Here is a 25674-nt window from a genome sequence, read left to right on the forward strand (position 1 = left end):
AATTGGTCTTGCCTTTAGTTTTTCTTTTTCTAACAACGTGACAGAAACGAATAGCTGTACAAATATGGGTGTTTAATTTTTTTTGGAAATTTATGTCCTAAATGTCTATACAGCTTGATCATAAAGTATTTGATAAATTCATGTTTCTTATTCTTCTTATATGAATGTATGTCAATGTGTGTATGTCTAAATCGCTATAAGTGTATTTGCTGTCTCATACAATTGCATATTAAACGATAAAGACAGATATAATCTTAAGTAATAATAAGATTTATGTAAAATTCTCTCAATGAAAGGCACCTCCGTTCTTTTGGCTTCCAAGGATTTGATTTAAAGCTTTTTTAAATGTGATATGTATATTATAATTGCATACAACTAATACTTAGTACATTGCTACTCTAATATCAGTCTTATTCCATAATAATAAGGTTGATATTACATTGTGCTATGGATTTGGTTGTGTTTTTTTTAGTTCCACTGCCTTTTACAATAGGATTTCGAACTTAAATGGACCATTACTGTTAGTATTTACTGTAGGATCCATAAGGTGCTCCCACACAGCAGTTATATAACGTTATACAACATTGTGTAACATTTAAAACAGCATTTAACATACTCTACAACCACTGTTATAATTTGTTTAAATACAAATGTTATTGTTACACGTTGTTGTATAACGTTATATAACCGCTGTGTGGGAGCACCTATACCCACACGTTTACGCTTAGTAGTTCCATATAGGGTAAACTACCCAATTATCAGCACTTTAAGGGTTAGTCCAAATTTAAACCAATTTAGGTGAAAAAAAGGCTTTTACCCGTAAGGGCAAATTTTAATAGTTATAATATTTAATAAGGAAGACGATAATAAAAGAAAAACATGATTGACCTCTATCCAAGATTATTTAGACAAGTAAGAATAAAAAATGGGTCTGTCACCATTTACTGGCACCATCTCCACCAATTACTAGCATAGAGCAACCCAATTATCAGCACCTAACTATCACTGTTAGGAATTGCATTAAAAAAATTAGTTACATTATTAAAATCTGTTTTTAATAATGTTTTATATAGTTAGTAAGTAGGTAACATAATAATTACTTATAATCTAATAATACTTTTACCTGTATAAGTCGAGCAAAAAAAGTGGCACGGCCGTACCATCCTTTTCTCGAAGCCATTCAGACCAATTTCGGCCGCCTATAACTGCGTTGTGGATAAAACAAGAAGTATCAATTTTCAGATACTAAGCAGGCATTGAACAAACATGATATACTTATTTGAATCTTCATTAAATTTTAACCATTACTTTAAGAATTACAACACGTCAAACGTTAACATATTTTTTTGCATAAAATTAGTAGTTGTCAAGGGAAAAATCAAATATTTTGTAAATTCAGTCCAGTTTTTTAGATACATCAACTGCATCAATAACTTTGTAATCCTAAATATATGGAATTACAAAGTTATTTATATAGTTACAATTTCATCACACCAATAACTTTGTTAACCCATATAAATGTATGAGATTACAAAATTATTGATGCAGTTACATTTGTTATGCATGTTGTTTAATGGAATAATTGAATCTACAAAAGAAGTGAGATATCATCAAAAACATTCTGTAAAAAAATCCAAGTCTCGCACCTCATCAGTTTATGTACCGTACAAAAATGTGAGACCCATGTAATACCAAGTTGGTTATTTTATTTAGTCCCTACTTAAGAGACCTTCTGTCTAAAGTTATAATGTACATTGTTATCATATCAATATTACATTAATTTTACGTTTTAAATAAAATACACAATACTACCTATATACCTACTTTTGTTGACATTTCTCGTATTAAATTGTTTAGTCTATTTCATGGCAACGAATTACGATGGTCTATTGCACGATTACGTACGATGGCCCAGTCAATCTCTTTTTTTAACACCTTTTCGTTCAGATGTTTTTTCAGTAATCAAAATGTCTTGTAATTTGACTGGTGTTAGTAAATATTGTTGACTATCAAGATTGCGCACTACTAAGACAATCTCCAGTAATATTATAAGTTATAACATTGTTTATTTGTTATAGAAGTTGTCGTAGCTTGCATACCATCTACGAAATTCTTCTGCTAATATAACTGGTAATAAAACAAAAAATATTAAGAGAAAAAATAAATAAAAAGAAATAAGAAGAGATGATGAAATTCTAGGCCGAGTTCATACTGAGCAATGTTCCGAAGCGTCTAACGCGCTATATCGCTGTCATTATAATTTGTACCCTTTGTGTAGGACATAAGGTTTTTATTGCATTGAATGCGCGCTTCAACTTAGTGTGAACTGTTTCTTTGAGTTGTTTTGTCAAATTGGTGAATTCTCTTGTATGACAAGTTCTCAATAGTTTAGCTGTTCATCTCTTTCATATTCCATGCAGTTAAAGAATGTGCAGAAATGACTTTTAAAAAACCATTAACCATTTTTTTTATAACTGAAGCAGTTATAAAAAAAAAATAGGAAAAGTTAATGATCCATATATTTCTCTCTTTCTACTTCTTTCTACTTTAGATAGTTAGAAAGAGATAGCAATAGATTATTTGGAATGCAAGAGAGTTGTCGCCAATTTGTTTTTGTAATAAATTAGTTGTATGGTACCATACCATAATACTTAAACGAATATCATAATAAGTATGATTGTCGAATTTGCAGTTCGTTTGTATACTAAAAGTAATTAATTACATTTAATAAAAAACCTTTTCCATATAAATAGCACATGTTTCAGCATCTGAACATTCCTGTTTTTGTAAAGGAATTCTTATTTCTTAAGATTGATTTGTTTCTACCATCCTTTACCGTACAATCGATTTTGAACTCTAAACGTTTAATCATAAGACTCAAAAACGTCCGAATAATCTGTATTTGTTTCCTCTTTTAATATCATCCTTATAATCAAGATATGGAGATCAAAATCATTTGTATGAGTATTATAAACAGATTGTTTAATGTGTGTTCTTAAATGGATAAGGATTTAAGTTCTTTGCACCGTGTAATAAGAGGCTCAATTTCCCATGGTTTATGAAAAAAATATATTATAGTCTGTATCAAAGTCATTGACCTCTATGAAGTTGAGGATTACCGTTATTTGCTCACCAGATGGCGCAGTCTATTTCTCATACCACTTGTTAAAAAATAAATGTTATATTTGACAGAAGTTATTTCTTTGTTACGCTATATAGGGTGACTGGTAATTAGTGAACAATATTTTAACGCGTCACAGTATTCATGATTACAAACAACTTTCCCAAAGAAAGTATTTTTGTATACTCATTAGTTCTTTTTTATCAGAATAACAAAACAACAAAATTTTACTAACACGCGCGCGTTAAGTTCAATTCAAAGTTAATGAGTTTACTAAAAAAGTTTCTTTGGGAAAGTTATTTGTAATCATGAGTACAATCACGTGTTTAAATATCGCTCACTAATTACCAGTTATCCTATATTTGCGCCACCTGATATCTGGAGAGCAAAACCGGTAGTCCTCAATATATCGAGTAGTCAGTGTATTTGATACTAACTGTACTACGTTTTTATTCTTGCAGTTCGCAAATAAATTTGTTTTAAGCCTTAAGAAGGTTCTTGTGAGTTCATTTTTTAAGATTTTTATATAAAAAGTTGTTTATAACAAATAATGTTGATTGTTTATTTAGTTTTTATTAAAATTTATTGTACCTAATACTATTTATCACAGTATCTATAATAAATTCGTGTCTATAGTAAATTATCATTATTAGTTAGCTTCTATATCCAATCTACTACCGTAGTAGGTATATTTTGATATGTAATTGTATTTAATTTAAAAAATTAATCCTACTAGGATAGATATGTAACTTTGTAAAAGTATATACTTTAGTATTGTATTGTACTTACTGCGCTGAATGGAAACAATGCTCAATTGTATATGGAGATCCTTATTAACTAATTACTAAAACGTTATGTTGAGGCATCATCTTCTTCCAATATTACAGTTAAACGAGGCTTCCACACTGAGTGTAATATAACTACATACTTACCCAAAATTGTAATATAAATTATTGTTGAACTATCTTTCTGGATTTCATTTAGTTTGTTCGGCCAAGCGGTCATTGCCAAAAAATCTCCATATTTCAAACCATATTTTTTGTAGAATGCTCAGAAGTGTAAAGGCCTATAATTAATGTTCTTATAACTAATATAAAAGCATACCCCCCCCCCCTTTCCCGTCCTTTTAATAATATTGTCAATTATACAGCATATACCACCTACATCGAATCGCCCAAACCTCAACATTGTAGTTATACAAAAATCTATTTTATTTACTTTTATATTGGTTTTATATTCGTTAATCATCACTATCACAATAGGACGTAGTAGATATAATCAAACAAATTACTGTGTTGCTTATGTATGAGTGCGTAAGGTTCATTTTCCAATGTAAACTATTCTGTAGTACTATTTTTAAGTACAATCCGTATAGTAGTCGGCAGTGATCGGGTTTTAGAAAGAGATAATCGGGTAGCTTCGGTTTTATAGTGCCTTCTCTGTCGTATAGATGAGAGGGCAGATATGAAACCAAATATGGGTGGGAAATTGTGATGTTAATATTCAGAAATAAGTTATTATTAAGTAGAAGCTATCCCAATTATCTTAGGCTCGTGGTATTTGGCATACGGCCCATACATTGTCAAGCGTGTCATCTAATCTTTACCATAAATGGTCCTATAAAATGATAGATGAAGGGCTGGTTGCAAAGGGCTGTTGATTATGCCTTCGTTATTTACGGTTAGCCTGTAAAAGTCAGCTTAAGGTGGATGTGCACTTATTATAAATCGTGAAAGACTACGCACGCGAACAAATGCGGCTATCATGTACTATAGCCGATTATTTATATACTTTTAGCCTTAATCTGAAGATCTCTTGTGTACAGGCGCTCATACATTTTGTAAGAAAATCATTATTTAGTGCCTGATGTTGTAAACGACATCTTCATTCTACAGGTGTTGTGAAATACACTGGCGCAGGTTACATACGCCAGGTTCACACATCCTGTATATTGTAAAATGTCGTAAGGTTTTGTAATGTAACATGATTGTGTATTTTTCATTGCATTTTTAGTACATTAGCAAATTCTTGAACAGTTAGGCATTATTTACATGTCATTAAGGCTTCTTTTTGAATACATACCGTAATGTATAATCTTCTTTGTTGTTTTTAATTTTAGTCTAAGCCCCCTTTTGAAGTTAAATTATACTTTTAGTATAAAAAACTCGTGGAGTGTACAGAAACAAAAATAAATTTGCAAATAATTTATTTTTTTATAAAATGAATAGTTAGATAAGTACAAAATATTTACATAGCTTTGTTATTTCAATATAAACTAACTAAAAACATTAAAATATGACTAAACAGCTTTTCTATCGACTAAAGTTAAGATTGTCATTTAATGTATGGGGAATTGGAGATTCAAGTAAGATCTATTTTGATTTTAAATTCATCATCCTTTGCTAAATAAGCGCACTTACAAAATATTTTAAAGACGTTCAACGAAATTTTAATTTTACGCCATTAGCAGATGGCGCCACTTACGACTTGGGTCTTTGACTTAATTTTGATCTTACAATATTATTTTCTTCTTTCTTTAGTGGTCGTATACTTCGTTTTACATTTTATACTAGTATTTTCTTTTTTATTTAGATTCAAACAAGAAGTTATGAGCAATAGCTTGAATGCGAACGGAGAATAAAACATTTCTAGGATTTAACAATTTGTAGAAACTTTCTTCGTTCTTTCTGGTATATTTTTGAGCCGTGTTACAGAGGTGTGATGATCACAGTAGTCTGCAAGCGTTTCTTAGGACATTCTTCTTCTTGCCGCCCGGCCGGTGTTTTGTTGGCCGCAGCAGAATTGTACCGTTACTGTTGTGGTTTGTAAATGTTCCTGAAATTCAATTCGACCTTGATTAGTTGTTGCGAAACGATTCTACCTATAATGCTATTACTACCAAATTAAAATAGCGGCTTCAGAATAATCTTTTAAGCCTTTGACTGCCATCAGAAAACTTTTGAAGACAAATCAAACGTGTTAATGTAAGTTTTTTAGAACGTTACACGCCATAGGATCGTAGGCCACGGGGGATTTGCTCTGATAGTTTTCTGTCGGCAGTGTCGGAGGCTATTTTTTTTTTGAGGGGCAAAATTATCCAATTACTTCTGCCGCCTTGGGCGAGGCAGGAAGGAGTGTCAGGCTCTTAATGACTAAAAATCACCCCGTTCCTACTCCTGCTTTTCGAACCGGAGCCACGGTAAGCCCGCTAGGTAGATAGTCCGCAGCACCGGAGTTTCGGAGGATGGATATAAAATATGATTCCATATTTCAAAATGATATCGCTTAATCAATTAATTAATTAAAAAGAGCATGGTACCTATGACAGGTTGTTGGCACGGTGGCATCGTGTCGGCATCATCACGCCGCATGTCGGACAGGCACCGCGCAGCTAAAGCCCTGAATACAGCTCCAACATTAACGTCTTCTTTCACTGATGCTCGCATTAACCGGCATCCTAGCGCTCTCGCTACTAGCTCAGCTTCATCTCTGGGAAATAGAAAATAGGTTGTACTTCGTAATAATAAAATTAAACATAGTTATATAATTAATTAATACACGTACATATAGACTACCTTAAAACCGTGGGGTAGTTTAGCATGGCCTTACTGTCTTCCTGATTAGAAACGGACCCCATAATGAATCTTGTAATCGTATAACGGGGTCGACTAAATCTAATTCTCTACTAACTACGCCGCTGCTATGACTTTAGTAAGCCGTTCGATAAATGAGGTATTTTACATTTTCTTCGGCACTATATTATTCTTATTATGCGGTATAAGAAATGAGCATTTTCATTCATTGTTATTATTATAAATATAAAAACTAACTAAAACTTTAATTAAAACAAATTATCGGGCTCTCCAAAATTAATAAGTGTTCCTCAAGGCTCTGTGATGGGGCCACCCACAGTGGCAACGTGATTAAATGTACTCAAATTACATCCGTATTGCGGCGTAGTAAAATTCTTTTTGTTATCGTCAATAATTCCCGAATATAAAACAACATGTTTACGTTTTAGTTGATTACAAAACATGTACTTACGGTCCAACGACGCATTGATCCATTAAATCAATTTTATTTTGAACTATGATCGTGGGTATCTCGCCGCACTCGTTCTCCACCTGAAATTATACAAAAACACTTTTACTCCCCAACACTTCACTTAATATAAATTCAATAATCACATTATTTACCTATTTCACGATGATTTCAGTACTTAACAATAATAATTCGTTTTATTTTCAATTTATTTTATTAAGTAGGTAATAAGGCAAGGTTTATAAACTATGAAATAAAAAAAATATATTTATAATCAATATCTTAATGGGCAATCCGGGCTCCCTTCACGTCCATTCATGATTGCTATGCTGTTCACTATGGATTGCACTTCAGGAGTTGACGGCAGGAACTTAGAGAACAATATTCCTCGTCCGCCAGCCGAGCAATTGATTCCCAAAATGTAGTTGGCGTTTACTTTCTTAAATATGTATTTGGCTACAGGTTTATCACAAGAGCGATACATTTGTTTCACTTCAGCATCTCCGTAGTAAAGTAGGCTGACTGTCTTGCCAGTGCTGTTGGTGTAAGTCGCCTTTATCACGGTCTCGTCCAAGTCATAGGGGTTGCTGCAGTCTTCCGATGTTTCTTCACCGTCTGACACCTCCGTGAAGTTAATAACCGCGCAGCTGTCCCGTTGCCTCTGTCTTGGTGGCCAATAATACACTCCATGCATTTGTGCAGGCAACTCTTTCAAGTCAAAGTTTTCTCCGGTCGCGTAGTACCGTATGCAAAATATCTCCCTGTTGCCATAATTTATCGAATTTACGCCGCACAACAAATAAAGGAACGTGAAGATGAATGCGTGGTACCCGTGCATCTTCACAATTAATTATTAGATTTGAGCTGAATGTATCCGGTCCAAATATAGCCGGTCGAATGTAAACAGTCGATGTGCGTTACTTGATAGCAGTGAGTAGATAGTACGCTGTGTCGGTACATGGCGGCTGTGTGAGCGAGTCACGACCTCACTCTTATCTTAATGTGCTGCTTCAATTAACTAAATACCTAAGAACTTGGGACTGAATTTTAAGAACTAGCCATTAAAATGTATACTTTGAAGATTTATGTTCAGATTATATGGTTTTTAAGCAAGTCCTGATCTTTAATACTAAGATCTGATAAAGCAGCAGTAGTTGCTAATATACCTAAGTAGAAAATATTAACATATTCTCCGGCTACATGACTGGGTCGCTATAACGTGGTGCAAAAAATGTTCTGTATAATAAGCAGAACGAGAAACATTAGCATGTATGTAGGTACACTATGTGCGTGGTATGTACAGTGGTACAAGCTAGTAACAGGGTCAGACGCGGCCAATGACCAATGTGCGTGTAATACCTACTACTAGTATAAACTATTGTATAAGTTGCATAAGATTATCTTTTCTTGCCAAATGCTCGGGCGACCACATATATTGATTGTAAACCGAGCTAAATGAATCAATTATCTTGGAACTTTATTAGGCTATGTGTGGATTGCTAATACCTCCTTACTCCTTTCATTTTTAAGTCAACGCAAAGAGCTTTTTGCTTACAATTATTAAAATGATGTAAGGTTTTCTGTAAGGCCGTGGTATCACTCCGGCCCATTTGTACCGAAGTATGGCTCTCCCACACTTAGGTTTTCCTAAATAGGTATACGACATTGGATTCGAAATGGATTCTTTACGTAAAATTAGGCGTTAGTTAACCCTATAGTGCAAGGCCAATACCATGTTGTCCCTCTCACCTTGAGTTTCCATGAATGTAGTGAGAGGAAGGAGTCTCGGTCCGTGGTGCTGAAGGCGAGCACGCATGCGTGTGCGCCGCGGTAGTACGCCTTCGTGATGGCATCGAACTCCTCCTGCCCTGCCGTGTCCCATAGCATCAACCGGACTTCCTCGCCGTCGATCCTGAAGATGGAGAAAAGAAAGAATTTAGTATTTGCCTCCAGTATTTGGTATTTGGTCTCCCAAGAGATATGCCCAAATAGGTGTTGCATTATGAAGACTCCGGAGCAAGTTTGTTTGAGGAGCTGGTGCCCCTTATAGGGTTTTGATGGAGTTACCGGGGTGGGTTCAATGAGGTAAGAATTCTTATTCTTCTTCTAAACCTTCTCCTCAAAAAGTTAGGTGTCATTTTGATGGTGTCATAAAAAAGGTACTGGGTAGACTAGCCTGGTTTGCTTGCTTCTTGCTTCAAACCAGTAGGTACATAACCAGTAATATTTTGATAGACGACATGCATATTGAAGCGTGAGTTTAATTTGTACTACTGAATTGATAATTTTTACGCTCATACGCTATTTCCGATGATTACTTCATTTTCCTTATTATTGCAATTTTTTGTTACTTACTGATAATGTTAATCTTATTTTTTTAATGATTCAGTTTTACAATCTCTACTTGATATACGTATGGTTGTCGCGTTATATTTTTTTAGAATATCTGTACCCTTAGTATGACTTGGTTTTACGTTAATAGTAATAGAAACGAGAGCGCGTTTGGCGCTCTGATTGGCCAGCTTAAATAAACCAACCAATCAGAGCGCCGAATGCGCATTTATGTAATACAGGATAGAAATTAATGGCTGTTGAGTTCGTCATCAATTCAGGAAGACGCTGTCTGATGTAATGGAACTAAGTATCATGGACTGAATGAGCCACTTCCAATTAATTCGATTGCCAGCCATTTCCTTCAGCTGATATCAGGATAGCATCAATCCTTGGACCACCGCGGCGCCTGCCTGATTACTCTAATTAAACCCCGTACTTCACATCTACATGACATCAAAGCATATCTTAGTTGTAATTAAAGACACATCACGTGTAATTATCAGACTTCCTCTCAGTGATCACTTAATTATTTTAATCATCGTTCCTGTGCAGTTGTTAATCAAGTTAAGAAATGTTTTTGCAATTTTGTTGTAGGTATCATTGTAAACTGCTGCATCGATTTTGATAAAGTTTGACCAGATACCTATACCTATAGCATTTTTCTTCGTAGACCCTAATTTTCCCTTAATCTCTTTGACCATAATAAATCGATTTGCACGGCAAATGCCAGGAGTAATACATAGCTTATACACAGATAATAAATGAATTATTTTATTTTGTCAATCTAGAAAAGAGGTTAGGTTTCATTCGGGGTTATCTAGTCAGGATAGCTTGGCACATTTTTATAAAATGATAGGAACTGAAAAAACAATGACTCCGGCGTTTGTGCGTTCGCATAAACTTAATGAAATATTAATGTGTTTTGGATTAAAGTTCGGGGTCACGATAATAATATATTTGTGCATTGAAAATAATTGACGCAGTTTTTAATTTAACTAGCTATAATAAGATATAATTTTTGTTTCAATATGCGGAAATATCTGAATTGGGTAGGTACTTATTTTAGTGCGTATTTGTTTGTAGGTATATGCAAAAGATTACTAAATGTTTACTTATCAATTAAATCTTTGTACATTATATAGCAGAATTGAAGTCATGAGTCCCACCTATGACTTCAATTCCTGCTACTAGCTGTGACTACTTCACTATCACTTTCAGAGAGTAACTTAGGCTACTTTTTATAGCTGCGGACAACGTAACAGGTTACCGGGGCTCCGGTTCAAAGCAGAAGTAACTGGGTGGTATTTTAGTCAGTAAGAGTCTGACACTCACGCCTCACGCAAAGCGGAGGAAGTCATTGGATGATTTACCGCCCTCAAAAAAGGTTACTTTTTATCCCGTTATTCCTACAGTATCACGCCTTACTTACTCGTGAAAATACCATCCATATACTCAACGGGTAAAGCTGCAGGTGGAAAGTTAGTGAGCATTAAGTCTTTGACTGCCAATAGAAAACTGTTGAAGGCAAATCCTCTGCTAACGTCGGTCACCGGTGACCACCACGGCATTCAATGTGTTAACTTGACAAGGGTATGCTACGCCTGGACTCACTCAATCTGTCTTTCTAAGAAGTCGACTCCTATAGTCTTCTTGTAGTCCCTGGTGAAGGTGCCGCGGCAGTACCGCTGGATCATGCTGGACTTGCCCACGCCGCCGTCGCCCACGATCACCACCTTGAGGGCCACCTCCAGGTCCTCCTCTCGCATCGCGCCACCGCCCACCCAAACATTAGTGGTCACTGCTTTCGTGCTGGAAACAAGATGATATGATATTTTATTAAGAGAAATAATATGGGACAAAAGATTAAAGGTAAGGGCTTTGCTTTAAGATTAAATAGGTAACTCGAGCAGGATACTGCACGTCTCTGCGTATGTGATCATTATGTATAGGGGCAAACCTTTTTTTTTTGATGACGATGGGAAACCTTCAAAAGTTGCCTAGCTTTTTGGGGAGATAGACTATGGAGTGTGGGATTTTTATCTCACTAAAACCACCCCGGTGGCCTTCAAAACCGATAAGGGGCACCGATAATGTATCGGGGCAAACCTAAGACTTCCATATCCCATTGAAAATATTTCAAATGGACTTTATACGAGTATTTCTAAAATTATACTGACTCGAGAATACACTCCAGTACTCTTGTGTGACAGTCATACTTGCCATTAAAAAACAGACCGCGACAATAAATAAAGTGAACAAAAACGTTATGCAAAACAGCAGCTGTGTGTAAGATATATTGCTAAAACAACTTTAATAGGCGCTAAACGTTACACTAATATCATGTATGCGCGGTTTCTTACCGAAGTTACTTGATACACAGAACAAATGCGAATTAAAGAACCTAATAAGTATCCAACTGTTAACACTCATTCGAGAATCTACAAAAAACATGCAGTAATATAAAAATAATGACAGGTAAGCCATTAATTTGTTACAAAGTGCACAAAGAGACAGCGGTTTTGTATCAGACTTGTTTTACAAAATGAAAAATAACAACGTAATTGGTCCGTGACCATAAGCGCCGTATTCAATGAGTCAGAGGTGCCTTCAAAGACCAACTTAATACGATCCCTTTAACAGTACATCAAGTGCTAAGTGATGGGTCTCACCTACATGGGAGGTTTTTAATGGATTTTTATATTTATGGCAGGTTATTTTTAAAGATAACAGTTTTGTCGAGTGTTTTTTGGGTTTGAGATACGGGACAAGGTTTATTGAGGACTTGCATGGAGTACATTTGTACTGATTACTGTAAATACATTGTGAGTTATCCGTCCATACATTTTAAAAGGATTCAATTGGTTAAGTTCGACAGTTCAATAATCTACCGTCACCACTGGACACTGGCAGTATAGTAGACACCATTGGAGACCCGGTTGTCATTAAAGGAAAAAACTCCTCTCGAAGAGTAGATACTACTAGATATGTACCTATTATACATACGAGATAAGTTCGAATAACAATACCTATATCTTAATTAATTAATCAAGTTAGAACGTCACGATCGTATTAACCGTTTAGGTGTTGCTGTGACCAAGACCAAGACTCTGGCGTTCTGTCCCTGATCCTATCAAGTTTTAGGTTTGCCAACACTTTCCAACGTTAACATACGATTAGATTACTATTTTACAGCAATTTTTTTTCATGAAACCATATTTTATGTAGCTAGTTAGACAGAGAGAAATTTAAGATGAATAGTCGAAATTTTTCAAACGGATGAGATCCATTACATTTGACCTGATCTCCGAGAACCATTAATAGTATTCTCATTAGTCTAGACTTTGAAAGTATCGAAATTTCTGAGCAAGTAATCAATAAACCGTTCTGTCAGAAATTGTAAGCAGATCGTCTACCAATGGCCAATAGTTTTGCGTTGATTTGTCCACTTGCCGAGCATGACTGCATGCAGAGTGACTGACGGTTCACATTTCGTTAAATCATTGTAATTTTACTTTCGACGCATTCCGCGTTTCTCCTGACGACCGTCGTCGTCCGCGCCGGAGCGGCGTTGGCGTCGGATTCCGCCGACTCATGCGAGCAGATGAGACGCGCAGATTATGTCAATATTCGCAGAATTCTCGTTTTTCTTTGTACGCAAGTCTTAGAAGTGCGGGAAGTAGATTTATGATGTGTGCAGACGATGTATCAATATTTTAACAGTAAGTAAGTGGGTACGTTTAGTTTGTAGGTTTTCTAGTGTTTTTTGAGACTACTGTCCAAATACTAGTATTCTTGGCTTAGCATCTCGTGGACAGGTAGAGGTAGTTAGATTAGACACTGTACTAATAAAGTTGGAATTTAACTTTTGTTAGAGTGAGACAGCTTGTTGAAATTTTTGTCGGAATCCATAAGCTTTCTTCTACAAGGTGCTGACTTATCGTGAACTTTAATTATTATAAGGAATTGAGTTGTTTTTAAGTCGGAAACGCCAATAAAAAGGACAGTTTGATTCATGTTTAGAAAGTCTTTTGTATAACGACAATTAAATAAAAACAATTAGTATCTAATTGGCATTACAATAAAGCATACAATTGATAGTCAGGTAATTATAAAGTAACGCGATATGTTTCCAGTCGGCATGTCCACTGTCCACATAAATATGTATGGCAATAAACCTGTGCAACTGTAACATGCACCGGACAGGTAGAAATTACACAATTGTTCGATTAATTTTCTAATTCCAATGTAAGTTTTCGAATAAATTAATGTTTTATAACAAAATGACGGAAACAGTCCATTTGTTGTATAATTTATGAATTGGATACTTAATTGCATTTGACTGTGATTGTGACATTCGTATTGTACTAATTAGCTACTCCCGCGTAGTTTCACCCGCTCTGCTCGGCACCTTTTGGTCGTAGCGTGATGTTTTATAGCTCTTCTCGATAAATTGATAATTCAAAAGAATTTTTCAAATCGAACCATCGGTTTCAGAGATTAGTGCGTTCAAACAAAGAGAGATTGCTTTATTGTCTGGTATTTTAAAAGGGTTATAATTTAATGATCTCTTTTCGCACTTTTCGCCAATTTTTTTGTTAGAGCCACGGATCCATCTTCCGTCGATGATAAACTACCCACTAATATTTCCAAAACCAATTACATTTTACATCAATTTTAATTTCAAAGAATTGCATGTAAGTATCTTCAAATACCGTATCGAACAAAATGCTTTTCCCAATACCGAATGCAGCGTTGAAATGAAAAAATATCGATACACATTGAGTTTGAGTTTCCCATGCATCGATCGTCTTAACTCACTAGACCGTATAAATAGGTTGATTTAATTACTATTACTACTATAATCCGTGTTAGCACATGAAAAAAACATTTTTTATTCATGGCAACATTCGTTCATAGATTAAAAAAGAGATGAGTAGGTGCGTTTGTAGGGAACTTTTTGTTATTTATTTGTATGGTCGATTAAGGAATTATAATCGTGTCATGGGTGTATTCAATTTAATATTATTTTCTTTATTATCCTTTTCCTTCCATCCTTTTATATCTTGGAGCCTGATAAACTGTAATGTTATTTCTCAATATTATAAATGTGAATGTTTGTTTGGATGTTTGATCGTCAATCACGCTGTAACTACTGAACGGTCTTTGATGAAATTTTTATACAGACAGGGAATGAGCTGATTTGGGTGACTTTTTATCCTACGGGAATGCGAGCAAACCGCTGGCAGAAGCTAGATAGACATTTTGCTTTTGTAATTGCAGATTTGTAATTTGTATTGCTTACTCCTGTTCTTTTCCCTATTCCTTAAATTAAAATTTATCAATATTGATTCAGCAGTTAGGGCGCTTATACTAACTACTAAATATTATTATTTTAATTGGCCATACATAAGAAATTACTTATCTTCAAGAATGGTTTAATAGTTATAAAAACCTTATTTCATTGTTTAATTTTATTAGAGTCATAAATACCTAGTTTCGCAAACTAGTTTGGTCGTCTGCTTTGTGTTCGAAACTTGTTTACATTTAATAGCTCCTCCTTATATGTGAGAACGCTGAAGAATTTTGACAATATATGCACTTCATAAGAACTTCATATAATAAATAAAATGTTGGACGTTATCCGTTCAAAGATCTCGTTTAAATTTTATCTTCATATTTTATTAGAGCTTCACCTGTCCAAACCAGTTGGTAATAAAATCACACGACTCACATAAACTGTAACAGTTAAGTAGATCTAAGTAACAAGCTATTAATTTAATGATGATTACTACATCATCGACAATCATACAAAGAACTTTCTCTCAGTTCGGAAAATCTATCAGTGATTATGTTAATGAAGTTCTTCTAGTCTAGATCAAATTGTTTTCTGACTTGTATCTGAGTCCATATCTAACTTGTACACTGAACTGAAATCTATACTTAATACCTATTAATACCTATATAAAACTGAAGAGTTTGTTTCTTTCTAGTACGATTTCAATGATTAGGTATATTGTTGTGTTGGATAGAGCATTTATCGAGGAAAGTTATAGGCTACGTTTTTTACGTTATAGGCAGAGAGCAGTGAAACCGCGCAGAAGTAGCTGGTATTTAATAACCATAATTTATTATCAAAACGCTTTAGAATTTCGTTTGAAATTATTGAACCAATGCATGTAGGTAATTGAAGAGTCTATTTCAGTAAACGAAATCTAATACCAAAAGAGTTTGTAGGTCAAAAGTATCAGCTTACATAAGTAAATACCGGATTGTGTCTGTTAAATAAATCACGAACAATGAATGGAAGAAAGGGCACGGAGGAGACTAAATCACAGGCCACGCCCCCTACAGTAATGTCTACGAATTTGTAAAGAATGCGGCAGCAGTCAGTTAACAGTTTACCTGTAATTTGCTGCAGATTTATGCTCTATTGTACCTTAAAACTAATATGTTATTATGTAAGATGTTTACGAGATGACTAGCATTTATATTTCATTGAAATATGTTCATTATAGTACCTATTCTGTAGCTGGAAATTATACCCTGTCTAACTGCCGCACTTAGGGACATTTAATGATTACTTAAACTATTCCTTAGTAACGATTTTGTTCCGAAAACAATTGGTAAGGACTGGGTTAAGTAACCATTAAATAGCTCTGAGTACGACAGTAAGTTATTTAAGCAAATAACATAATGAAGGGAATATATCCTCGTTTCTTAAGTGCTCGTTAGTTGCTGTTTATGTAATTGAAGATAGCATATAATTTTTTAACCTGACAAAAATACTAACTTGACAAATATTATAACGGTTAAATTATTAGTCAAGTTGGTTTTACCTTATAGGCCCGGTTCCCGAGATCTGGCTTGCCGTTTTCATCCGTGTGCCGTAGTAGTTAAGGTTTATTTTACAATTGATTTATTCTCAGTATCTTCGCCGCGCCTCCGCCGGTGTGCGCTAGGCCGTAATCATCATTTAAAACTTAAACTTGTTAACGAAGCACACAAAACACATTATCTTTAAGACACAATTAGAAGATCTAAATAAGTTTCTCATACGTTGATAATATAACAATAATTAGCGGCCGTGTCTTTAATATTTACGCGTTAATTGACAGTTATTATAAATGTAAAAGTATTGGAATACGCGTCAAAGTGCCAGTATGGTCTGGGAAAGTGTTCGACCCAGTTTGAGCATCGCGAAGACAACGTGTGTTGCACGCAAGCCGCAATGTATCTTGGTTTGTGTTCCTAGTAAGTATCGAGAAAGATCTGATTGTTGATAAAGATATTTTAGAAATGATGTAAGTAGATTAATTAATTGTCGGAATATGGTTCCGTGAGACTAATCATAGCTGATGTTGAGGTGACATCGTTTTTATCTCTGCCTTTTACCCAAGTAAAACAATAATCCCTTGGTTTCACGAAGACGACAGGAGAACATCATCTGTAATTTGTGCTAGTTACGTCATTCAGGATCTTATAAACGTTCCTAAATAATAAAATAATCCAAAGAGAGATCATGGTAACTTGTACAGAAACGAGACAAGGCAAGCTATAAACTATGTAAAGTTCTAAAAAGGAAACAATCAGCGTCTTCAATTTATTGATCGTACATTTAGCACAACACATGGAAGTGCTAAGAAAACTGATTCCAACAAAATTGCACAATAGGCCATCTTATCTCTAGCAATTTCCTTACAAACCTTTAGAAATGTTGCCAAATAAGGTAATATGGCTGAAGACAATCTTCAATGGAATATGTAAATTTAATTGGCGATAAATTGCGTCTGGCAGATCCATCGACAGATTGCCAAACGTTTTTATCTCTCTCATTTATCTCAAGCAATTAGGCGGTTTGCACGGACCATAGGTTTATGGTCGGTGTTGCGAATCGTTATTAATTTGTTGCATCTTACTTTGTTATCAACTTTAAATGCTAATGTCTTTGCGTTAATTGCTGTGCCGTTCCGAATGTTTGTTTTTGTAATGTGTGCAAGAAGACCACGGTGATTTGGGATTTTGTAATAGGTCGTCTATTTTGTAATTTTATTGGCTTATTTTTTCGATGTTTTTTATCTATACATTTTTTATTGAGTATTAAGTTATTTATGGGTTTTAAAGATATTACATATTGGAGAGGAAAAGTACGCAGATTAAACTACGTAAGCAGGTTACAAAGGTTACCGAGTATAGTCAATTGCTATTATAAGGCAGAGGCTACACAAATAAGGCCCTAAACGATTACTCCAATACTTTCTTCGTTAATAAACCCATCGGTCAAGTTAGCGCCGCCGGCTGTCCATACTTGAGCCTCGAGCCTGCTTTCCATCTCACCCAGTGTGTACTTATGTTTACCATTTATGTAGAAAGTATGTCACTTTGCAACAAATCTTGTTCAGAAATTGTTCGGTCGAGAAATTGTCGTCTAACTATAGATAGGTAGGTACGAGATAAGTATCTGTTGTTTACTTTTAATGATGATTTGAAAGAGAGAGAAAGAGAGAGAGAGACACTTTATTTGATATCGAGTCTAAAACTGATATCATTTGGACATCATCAATTTTCGGAGCTACGGACTGCCTAACAGATTACCGGGGCTCCGGCTCGAAAAGCAGGAGTAGGGACGGGGTGGTTTTTAGTCAGTAAGAGTCTGACACTCCCTCTCGCCTCGCCCAAGGCGGGAGAAGTCATAGGATTATTTATTTCTCCCCCTCAAAAAAGACATACATTTTTATGTTATTTCTATAGCATCCCGGACAAACTTTCCATTTCATGTTCATGTGTTTCTTACCCAGTTTTACTCAGTACCGTACTATAGTCAATTCTTTCTTGAATTTCCAAGAAAATTTTTACTTAGCGTCGTCTCACTACAATATTGTAGTTTTCCAGTAGAAAATAGATAATCTAATGAAAGATTTCATATCGCATTACAATACTCACGTGATTTACGAGCCGCGAACAATGGGCGTAAAGATTCCATTCTTTTTAACGACACATGCTTTACATTCGACGCTTTTTAGCGCCTCAATATTATCTATTAATTAATAATCTCATGTCTACTTTCTTTTCCACTCTCATTCAATTGCGAATAATAAGAGTATGATTGATTAGTTTTGAAACGGTGTTATATTGATTTACTAGCTTCTAATCACAGTAGCTTTGCCCGTGTTCACGTGGAATATAAAGTGCTATTCCAGACCATTATCTACCCCTGTTCCAAATTTCATCCCGATTTCCAGGGGGGGCATTTTGATATGACATCAAGATATGGCTTGGCATTTAGAGAACTCACATCTTCATTGAATTATCTGTACATGTATCTCATAAATTTTTGAGGCCTCTTATATTTTTCATTTATGATCATCGGAAACTTAATACCAGCTTGTCAAAATAACATTCTTGTCTATTAGGTCCCTATTACTGCAGAGGATGACAACCGTAAACTTATGTAATAACGACATATTATAACATAGCTACCGGGCAGCCGGGCACAAACACAGGCTTGCATACCATCGATATTGCATATGGTCGATTACGAGTGACTGTGGTTCTCGATTACCGATACTCAATCGATATTCGATACAGTTACGCGACGATGTCGAATGTCTAGACCGAGCTTAGGTTTTAACGAATCGTGTGGACTGCGGTTACAACGGTACCTACCCACTGGTGTGTGCAGTACAGTTTTGTTTTGCAAAAAATATTATATCGACGCTGGAAAGGCAAAATGTATTAAACGCCACTTTGGTCGAAAATGAGTTATATATACCGTTGGAATCGCCTGATTTTTCTCTTTCGAATGGTCTATGTCACGCCTTAATTTGAGCATTTTGATGGCGGTTAATACACCGGTGATTTTGGACTTTTTCGTATATTTTTTTTGTTTTAAATCCATTCATTTTTTTACTTTGGCTCATAAAGCGTACATGATAGTAACAAACTATTGATAAGTCATTTATATCTGCTTAAGTTTACAACTAGATTGGTTTTAAAACTCTTTACCTTTCCAATTTTCTAAAAAATAACGCAATAAAACATTTTACAGATTGGTAATTATTATAAAATCTACACATAAGTCAATTTCCTATAGAATATAACACATTTTTCTAGCTCATTTTATGCAGCTTTTTGTTCGTTAAAACATGTTTTACCTGGACACGGTGAGTATGGTTAACTGACTTAAGTCAATTTTACCTAACCAAGATTATGGGCCTGCGTTGTATTAACTCCAAAATCTTGGACACGAAGACACCTAGATTATTTTCTATTATTACATTTCATAGTAAACGTTATTCGTAATAACTATTTTGATTTTCAATGAAAAAGCTCCAGTAATTAATTAGTTATGATTTTTTTTGCAAAATTTGAAACTTCAAATCGCTCTACTGAACAATTCATATAATGGCGGTTAATACATTTTGCCTTTCCAGCGTCGATATTACCTTTCTCTTTGCCTTTTTATCAATTTGGTTGAGAGTTGGTTGAGTGGGCACAAGTGTGGCTACTCAGTGCAGTCAACTTTGATATGCTTTTTGATTTTTTTGGTTCAAATTTTGTGATTCTAGATTGAAGAAAACACAAAGATGAATGATGATTGAATAGTATAGACTGTGTGAGACCAAGAAGAGACTGTGAAAGACCAGAAGTCTTTGGTATACCTGTCCTCTCTAGCTGGACCATGTGAAAACTGTTTATTAGTTCTTTAAAAGTTAGGTATTGAATAAGCTCTAGATCTAGATTCACTTTTATCCAGTTTAGTCGAATAATAATTAGCGAAATGCGAATATGTTACATTCACTTCTCTAAACAAACCTGTACATATCACAGAATAAAATTAATTGTTCAAATTTCACTTTGACTTTTTAGTAAGTAGGTCTAGTTATTGCTTTCATTTCTCGAAAATCTCCCGCAGAACTAGAAGCTCGTATTTGTTCAACTCTCGTCAAATATAAGTTTCCTTATGTCAGTGAGTCAGCAAGTTTATCGGAGATCGCACTGCATTTCGGAGACTCGCATTTATTTATACAAGTTTTTGGCTACCTGGAATACATTTAAGTTTTGTCTTATTAGATTAATATTCTGAACTTTCGAGAGAATTATTTGGTGACTTTTTATTCAAGTATCATTTCAATCCAAAGACTAACCGTCGTACTCAGAGTTATTTAATGATTACTTAACCCAGTCCTTAGGAATTGTTTTCGGTGCAAAATTGTTGGTAAGGAATAGTTTAAGTAAGGAGTAAATGTCTTTGAGTGTGGCAGTTATAGTATTAAGAAAGTTGCATTTAAGTTCGTTTCTTAAATTGACTATTCTAATCGTCCAATATTTAACGTATGAAGGCAAACTCAGTGGAGTTCAAACCAGTTCGTCTGGAAATCGATCATATCAAAGTAATTGCGATTGGGGCTTCCTGAGTCAGTCGGCAGTCGGTACACTCGGCACGCCGCAAATATGCCGTGAAATTATATTATAAATCACATCCAATAATCTGTACTATGCAGGTACTGACAGTCGAGTGCCTCGCATTAATAACTGCCTAACTAACGGCCTACGAGTCTCAGTTAGGATTCGAGCCCGATAAGTAAGTGAGGTGTTGATTCGGTAACTAACCAAATGGCTATTTGGTAATGGTTTAGCATTAAGGAGTTCCTTTTATCACAGCGCATGGAGGAGGCGTACTATTGAAGAGTGAAGAGGGCTATATCTAGCAGACTCCAGAAATACGCAGTGGACGGATAAAGGCTGATGATGACTATTATTTGAATAGAATAGTCATTTATTTTATTTCTGAGTAAGTATATGGGAATACATCGAGATCTTAATATAAAATAAATAGTTTTACATACGCTACCGTTGTCGGTGTATAAATATTGAATTTTAAACATTTTGGTATTTAGAATTTCGTACCTAATTATTTTCGTCAATATTTTTTAAAAACCTACACTATGAAAGAAACAACCACATGACTTACTTACACATCGCCAAAGCATAATAGCGTGCCGTGACGGTTTGGTATAAAAATCACCCTTATTTCCTTGCCTCAAGGCAGATTTTCGCACTTCATATACAGTTGTGAATGCGCGTGCTAATGATGCTTCGAAAATATGCATCCTGTCGTTTGAGGAATGTCGGAGACGCTCGAACAAGAACCAGGTGTTGATTTTATGTGAATACATTAATTTTGTTTGTGCTAACACTCGATGATAGTTCTTAATTAACTATGAAAAGAGTGATTTATGAAAAGATTCATGTTGATTACCTACTCATGTAGTGTAATAAAATAATTATTTCAATTAGCACAACATATATGGTATATATTCTGTTATATATTATCTGAAGGACTCCTGTGGTAACTACTTAGATAATTAAGTAAGCGATTTTTACAAACTTGTTAGTAAAATATTCCTAGTAAGGTTTACTTGTAACCTTACAGCGTTTTCTGCTTTGGTATTGGTCTTCATATTCAGTCTTCGCTTTAAGTCTAAAACAGATGTAGAGCATACAATTTGTAATCCGTCATGCATGTGTGAGTTAACGCTAACGCATGTTAACTTAGAATGACTTAGATCATGCACACTCTTGCGAAGATCATTCTAGTTTCACGTCGAAAATCTGTTTGGATATCTTATGAAAGCGGAGAGTTGATGAATCTGACAAATTCTTAGATTTATGTGCCAATCCTAAGCTATTATATAGTTATTTGTACCAATACAGTGCGTGTAGGGAGAGACTGACTAAACCATTAGACGGTAAGGTATTCCTTAACGTCCGTTTGTGCGTACTACCTATTTACTGGGACTCCGGCTTTACTGGGACTCCAGCTCGAAAAGCAGGAGTAGGAACGGAGTGGTTTTTAGTCAGTAAGAGTCTGACACTCCCTCTCGCCTCGCCCAAGGCGAAAGAAATCATTGGATGATGTTCCCCCCTTTAAAAAAAGTTCGTTTGAGAAGATTTGCTATTTAACTAATTTGTTAAATTGTCAGCAGCAATAAAATTAAAACGGCTACAGAAATAGTCACAAACAACATTTCTTTCTCACAAATAACGGATCGGTGACGCTTAGACATCAGAATAATTATATCGACACGATAATATGGCGATACCCTCGCGACATGCATTGTCTTGTACTCGGAACTGCATGGGAGTGCGCGCTGCATTGTGATGCACCGAGCAACCTTTGTAAATGATCTGCGGAAGTTGCCAGCAATGCTAATGTGTTTTGTTGACATTCTATGAGGTGTGGGGGACCGATGTTATGGCTCGGAGAATGGAGATGGAATCTAGTTGTTATTGTAAGTCGGTTATGAATGAAGTCAAGATTGATGCATTAGGAAAATCAAGTATTGTTTTGAGCCTTCAAATAATACGTATTTAACATTTTTTTCCCAATTTTGACTGTACGGTTTGTGCAGTGGTTGGGTAACCGGCTACCAACTCTTTATGTAAATCACAAATTGTTGCTATCACATAATACTAACCAACAACTAGGTATATTATATATTTCTAGCATTGAATCGTTTTGCTGTATTAAATGTTCACAGACGCCGAGTAAATCGTGGCCCTACTCGTACAGTCGGCGTCGTGTAAAGTGGGCCTATAACAATAATGTCTGAGGTTTAACGAGTACAATACTTCAGATCTAGCCAGCCAGCAGGCAGCAGATAAACTGGTAGACTTGTGCTACACCCACGCACTAATAACTCGCTTCCTTTACCTTCAAACTGATTTAATTTTATAATTTGTTACATGTTGTATTTCATATTGATATTTACGTGATTCCTGAGTGGCCACTTTTATAACCTTTGAAACTTATAAACCTTTAAAACAATACTAGAAAAAGGTTCTCCCAATTTCTTGGTTTCATACCTACTAAAAATTAACAGCTTTCTAATGTAACTCTAGTCAAAACAACACACACTTTCCTTCATAGGACGCGTTTGCGCGATCACGCTCATCTCTTAAGTCAATTCTAATTGTAAACTAGTGTAGGATTACCAACTTTTGTTATAACGCTAAAATGGTAGACAAAGTTTAACGTTTCGATATTACCATGAAGATAGTCAAAGATTTTATCGTTCCCAGTATTTCCAAGTGGCTTTGCAAGCAGTTGTATCTGTACTATCTGCACACAAGTTAGCATCGGCTATCTCTTAAATCAAAGATCGCATTTCGAAGCAGACAAATCGTAAGCATATCATGAATCATTCAAAGAGAATCCATATTGAATTGTAAATTTTACCGAAGCGAAGAGACTAAGGTATGATCACATAATGCCTATAACAATAATACGAACAATGGTTGACCTCGACACGTAAACCGACATCCGCGAAGCTCTACGTTTTATGTTTTATTGTGAACCAATTTGAGAATCCATTTTGATTGAGACATCCACCATTGTTACGTTTTTGTCGTCGAAGAAATTGAGAGAAGCGTTTTTATTGGGAATCTTTCCGTTATTTTAATTCCAGACTGATTGAATCATGATCATGTCACGGAGATCAGATACGTGACTAATGTCAAAAGTTTATTAGCTAAAATTTATAATTTCTGCGAAATGCATGTCTCTATTAATTTCACAGATGGCAGTAAAGCATAAATTCGGTTCCAACCTCATCAATAACAAGGATAACTGGTTATGTAAAATTAAAAGTAAAAGTATTATGAGCATAAACTTCTAAATATAATTTTATAGCTGTCTTTATAAACTCATTATAATACTATAATGCATTTTAATTAATTAATACTGGCTACACTTAATAAAAGCTTCGATGCTACTAAATAAAGATAAGTTCTAATTTTAAACAATCTGGTTCGAAGTTTGAAAAAGATTACGTCAAAAAATGGCGTTCGACGGTTCGTGGCATCATAAATCTTTCATACCAGTGTCGATTATCGTAACTCGGTCGGTAAGGATGTGATTATTGTACGATGCGATGCCGAGGTGTCGGCACGCGGTTGGTCATTCAACCTATAACGGAATGCCGGCAATTGTTCCTGACACCTGATCGTGGATCGCACATAATTGTCGTAATTTCATTATCAGACTATTGTTAGCTTTAAAATTATAAACAGTGACGTTGTAATTTTAAATAATGAGAACTTTTTAGAGTGCAGCCGCAGGCTGTATGGGATGCTTCCTTTGCTTTCACCAGTGCGCAACGCTTCACCTTTGACATTTGATATTACCGCGGAAATGTACGATGGCCCTTCTAAATGTACGTAGATTGAAGGGACGATATGTACCTAGATTAAATAAAAGTAATACATTCAATTAAGAGTCAAATTTTATTACAAGCATCAACATGTTCAATTATGCAAACCCTTAAAAATGTTGACAATAAACACAGAACACTCTTTCCCTACTAGATTTGTAGAAGAGAGATAGAAATAGCTGTCTCATGTCTGCGACACATCCGACAATTAGCTATTGGAATGTTCCTCACTTCCAAAGGGAAAGTGCGTGAGGATATGTGGCGGCAGTCGGCAGCGAGCAATGAGCAGCACAGACGAGTACTAATAGGGACATTTCCTTTTACACTGCTAGACAGGTTTTGTAGGATCCATCGTGGGTTATTGGAGTTGATGGGCATTGACAGGCCGGCCGGCGTGCCTTTAGCTGATGCTTACATTCGTCATCAAGTCATCATAAGCTTGTAGCTGTTCCACTGCTGAGCAAAGTGCTCATCTCATTCTTACATCTTACATTATTGGTAAAATCATTACGCGAAATAAGCAATAAAATTGGTACATTTTCAAAATAAATGTTAACAGGACCTTATTAAGAAATGACAGCCAATTAAAACTATTGTGACGTCCGACATTTTATGATTCGTGGGATTCACTGTTACAAAAAAATTACCTTATATAAAACACACTAATGTATCTATGATTTGTCTATGGCAAAGTCTATGGTATGATTTAGGACTTGACGTAGGACTTTTTGGCGGTTAATTGTAACGACAAGACATTAAAAATTATTGTATCTACTGAAACACGAGTTTTATTTGGAAGTTCGCCTGAAGATTAACTTGGCAATACATGCCAGACAAATAATATTTTTTTTAATTTATTGTATTTATTTAATTAGATAGAACGATACAAATTACACTCCTTAAATACATAGACTAAATAAAAATGTAAACTAAGACTAAAAATGTAAAAAAGGGAACATTAACGAC

The 25674-nt window shown here is 35.2% G+C and overlaps 2 protein-coding genes across 3 annotated transcripts in view; both read right to left on the minus strand.

Annotated features, from left to right (window-relative positions):
* Nucleotides 1–5310: 5310 nt before the first annotated feature.
* The window catches only part of LOC118265898 (ras-related protein Rab-23), a 36784-nt gene continuing 16420 nt past the window's right edge, over nucleotides 5311–25674 (minus strand). For both annotated transcript variants that reach the window (XM_035579174.2, XM_035579175.2), the window contains 5 exons: nucleotides 11108–11305; nucleotides 8912–9074; nucleotides 7166–7245; nucleotides 6441–6610; nucleotides 5311–5956 (listed from right to left, as the gene is read on the minus strand). In XM_035579174.2, coding sequence (XP_035435067.2) covers nucleotides 5847–5956; nucleotides 6441–6610; nucleotides 7166–7245; nucleotides 8912–9074; nucleotides 11108–11305 — 721 coding nt within the window. In that variant the 3' untranslated portion in view covers nucleotides 5311–5846. The remainder of the gene's footprint in view (nucleotides 5957–6440; nucleotides 6611–7165; nucleotides 7246–8911; nucleotides 9075–11107; nucleotides 11306–25674) is intronic.
* On the minus strand, nucleotides 7358–8133 carry LOC118265899 (uncharacterized). Its single transcript, XM_035579176.2, has one exon. The coding sequence runs from the start codon at nucleotides 7998–8000 to the stop codon at nucleotides 7437–7439; it is 564 nt and encodes a 187-aa protein (XP_035435069.1). The 5' UTR covers nucleotides 8001–8133; the 3' UTR covers nucleotides 7358–7436.

Source organism: Spodoptera frugiperda, chromosome 7 (assembly GCF_023101765.2).
Source record: "Spodoptera frugiperda isolate SF20-4 chromosome 7, AGI-APGP_CSIRO_Sfru_2.0, whole genome shotgun sequence".
NCBI classification, from domain to species: Eukaryota; Metazoa; Arthropoda; class Insecta; order Lepidoptera; family Noctuidae; genus Spodoptera; species Spodoptera frugiperda.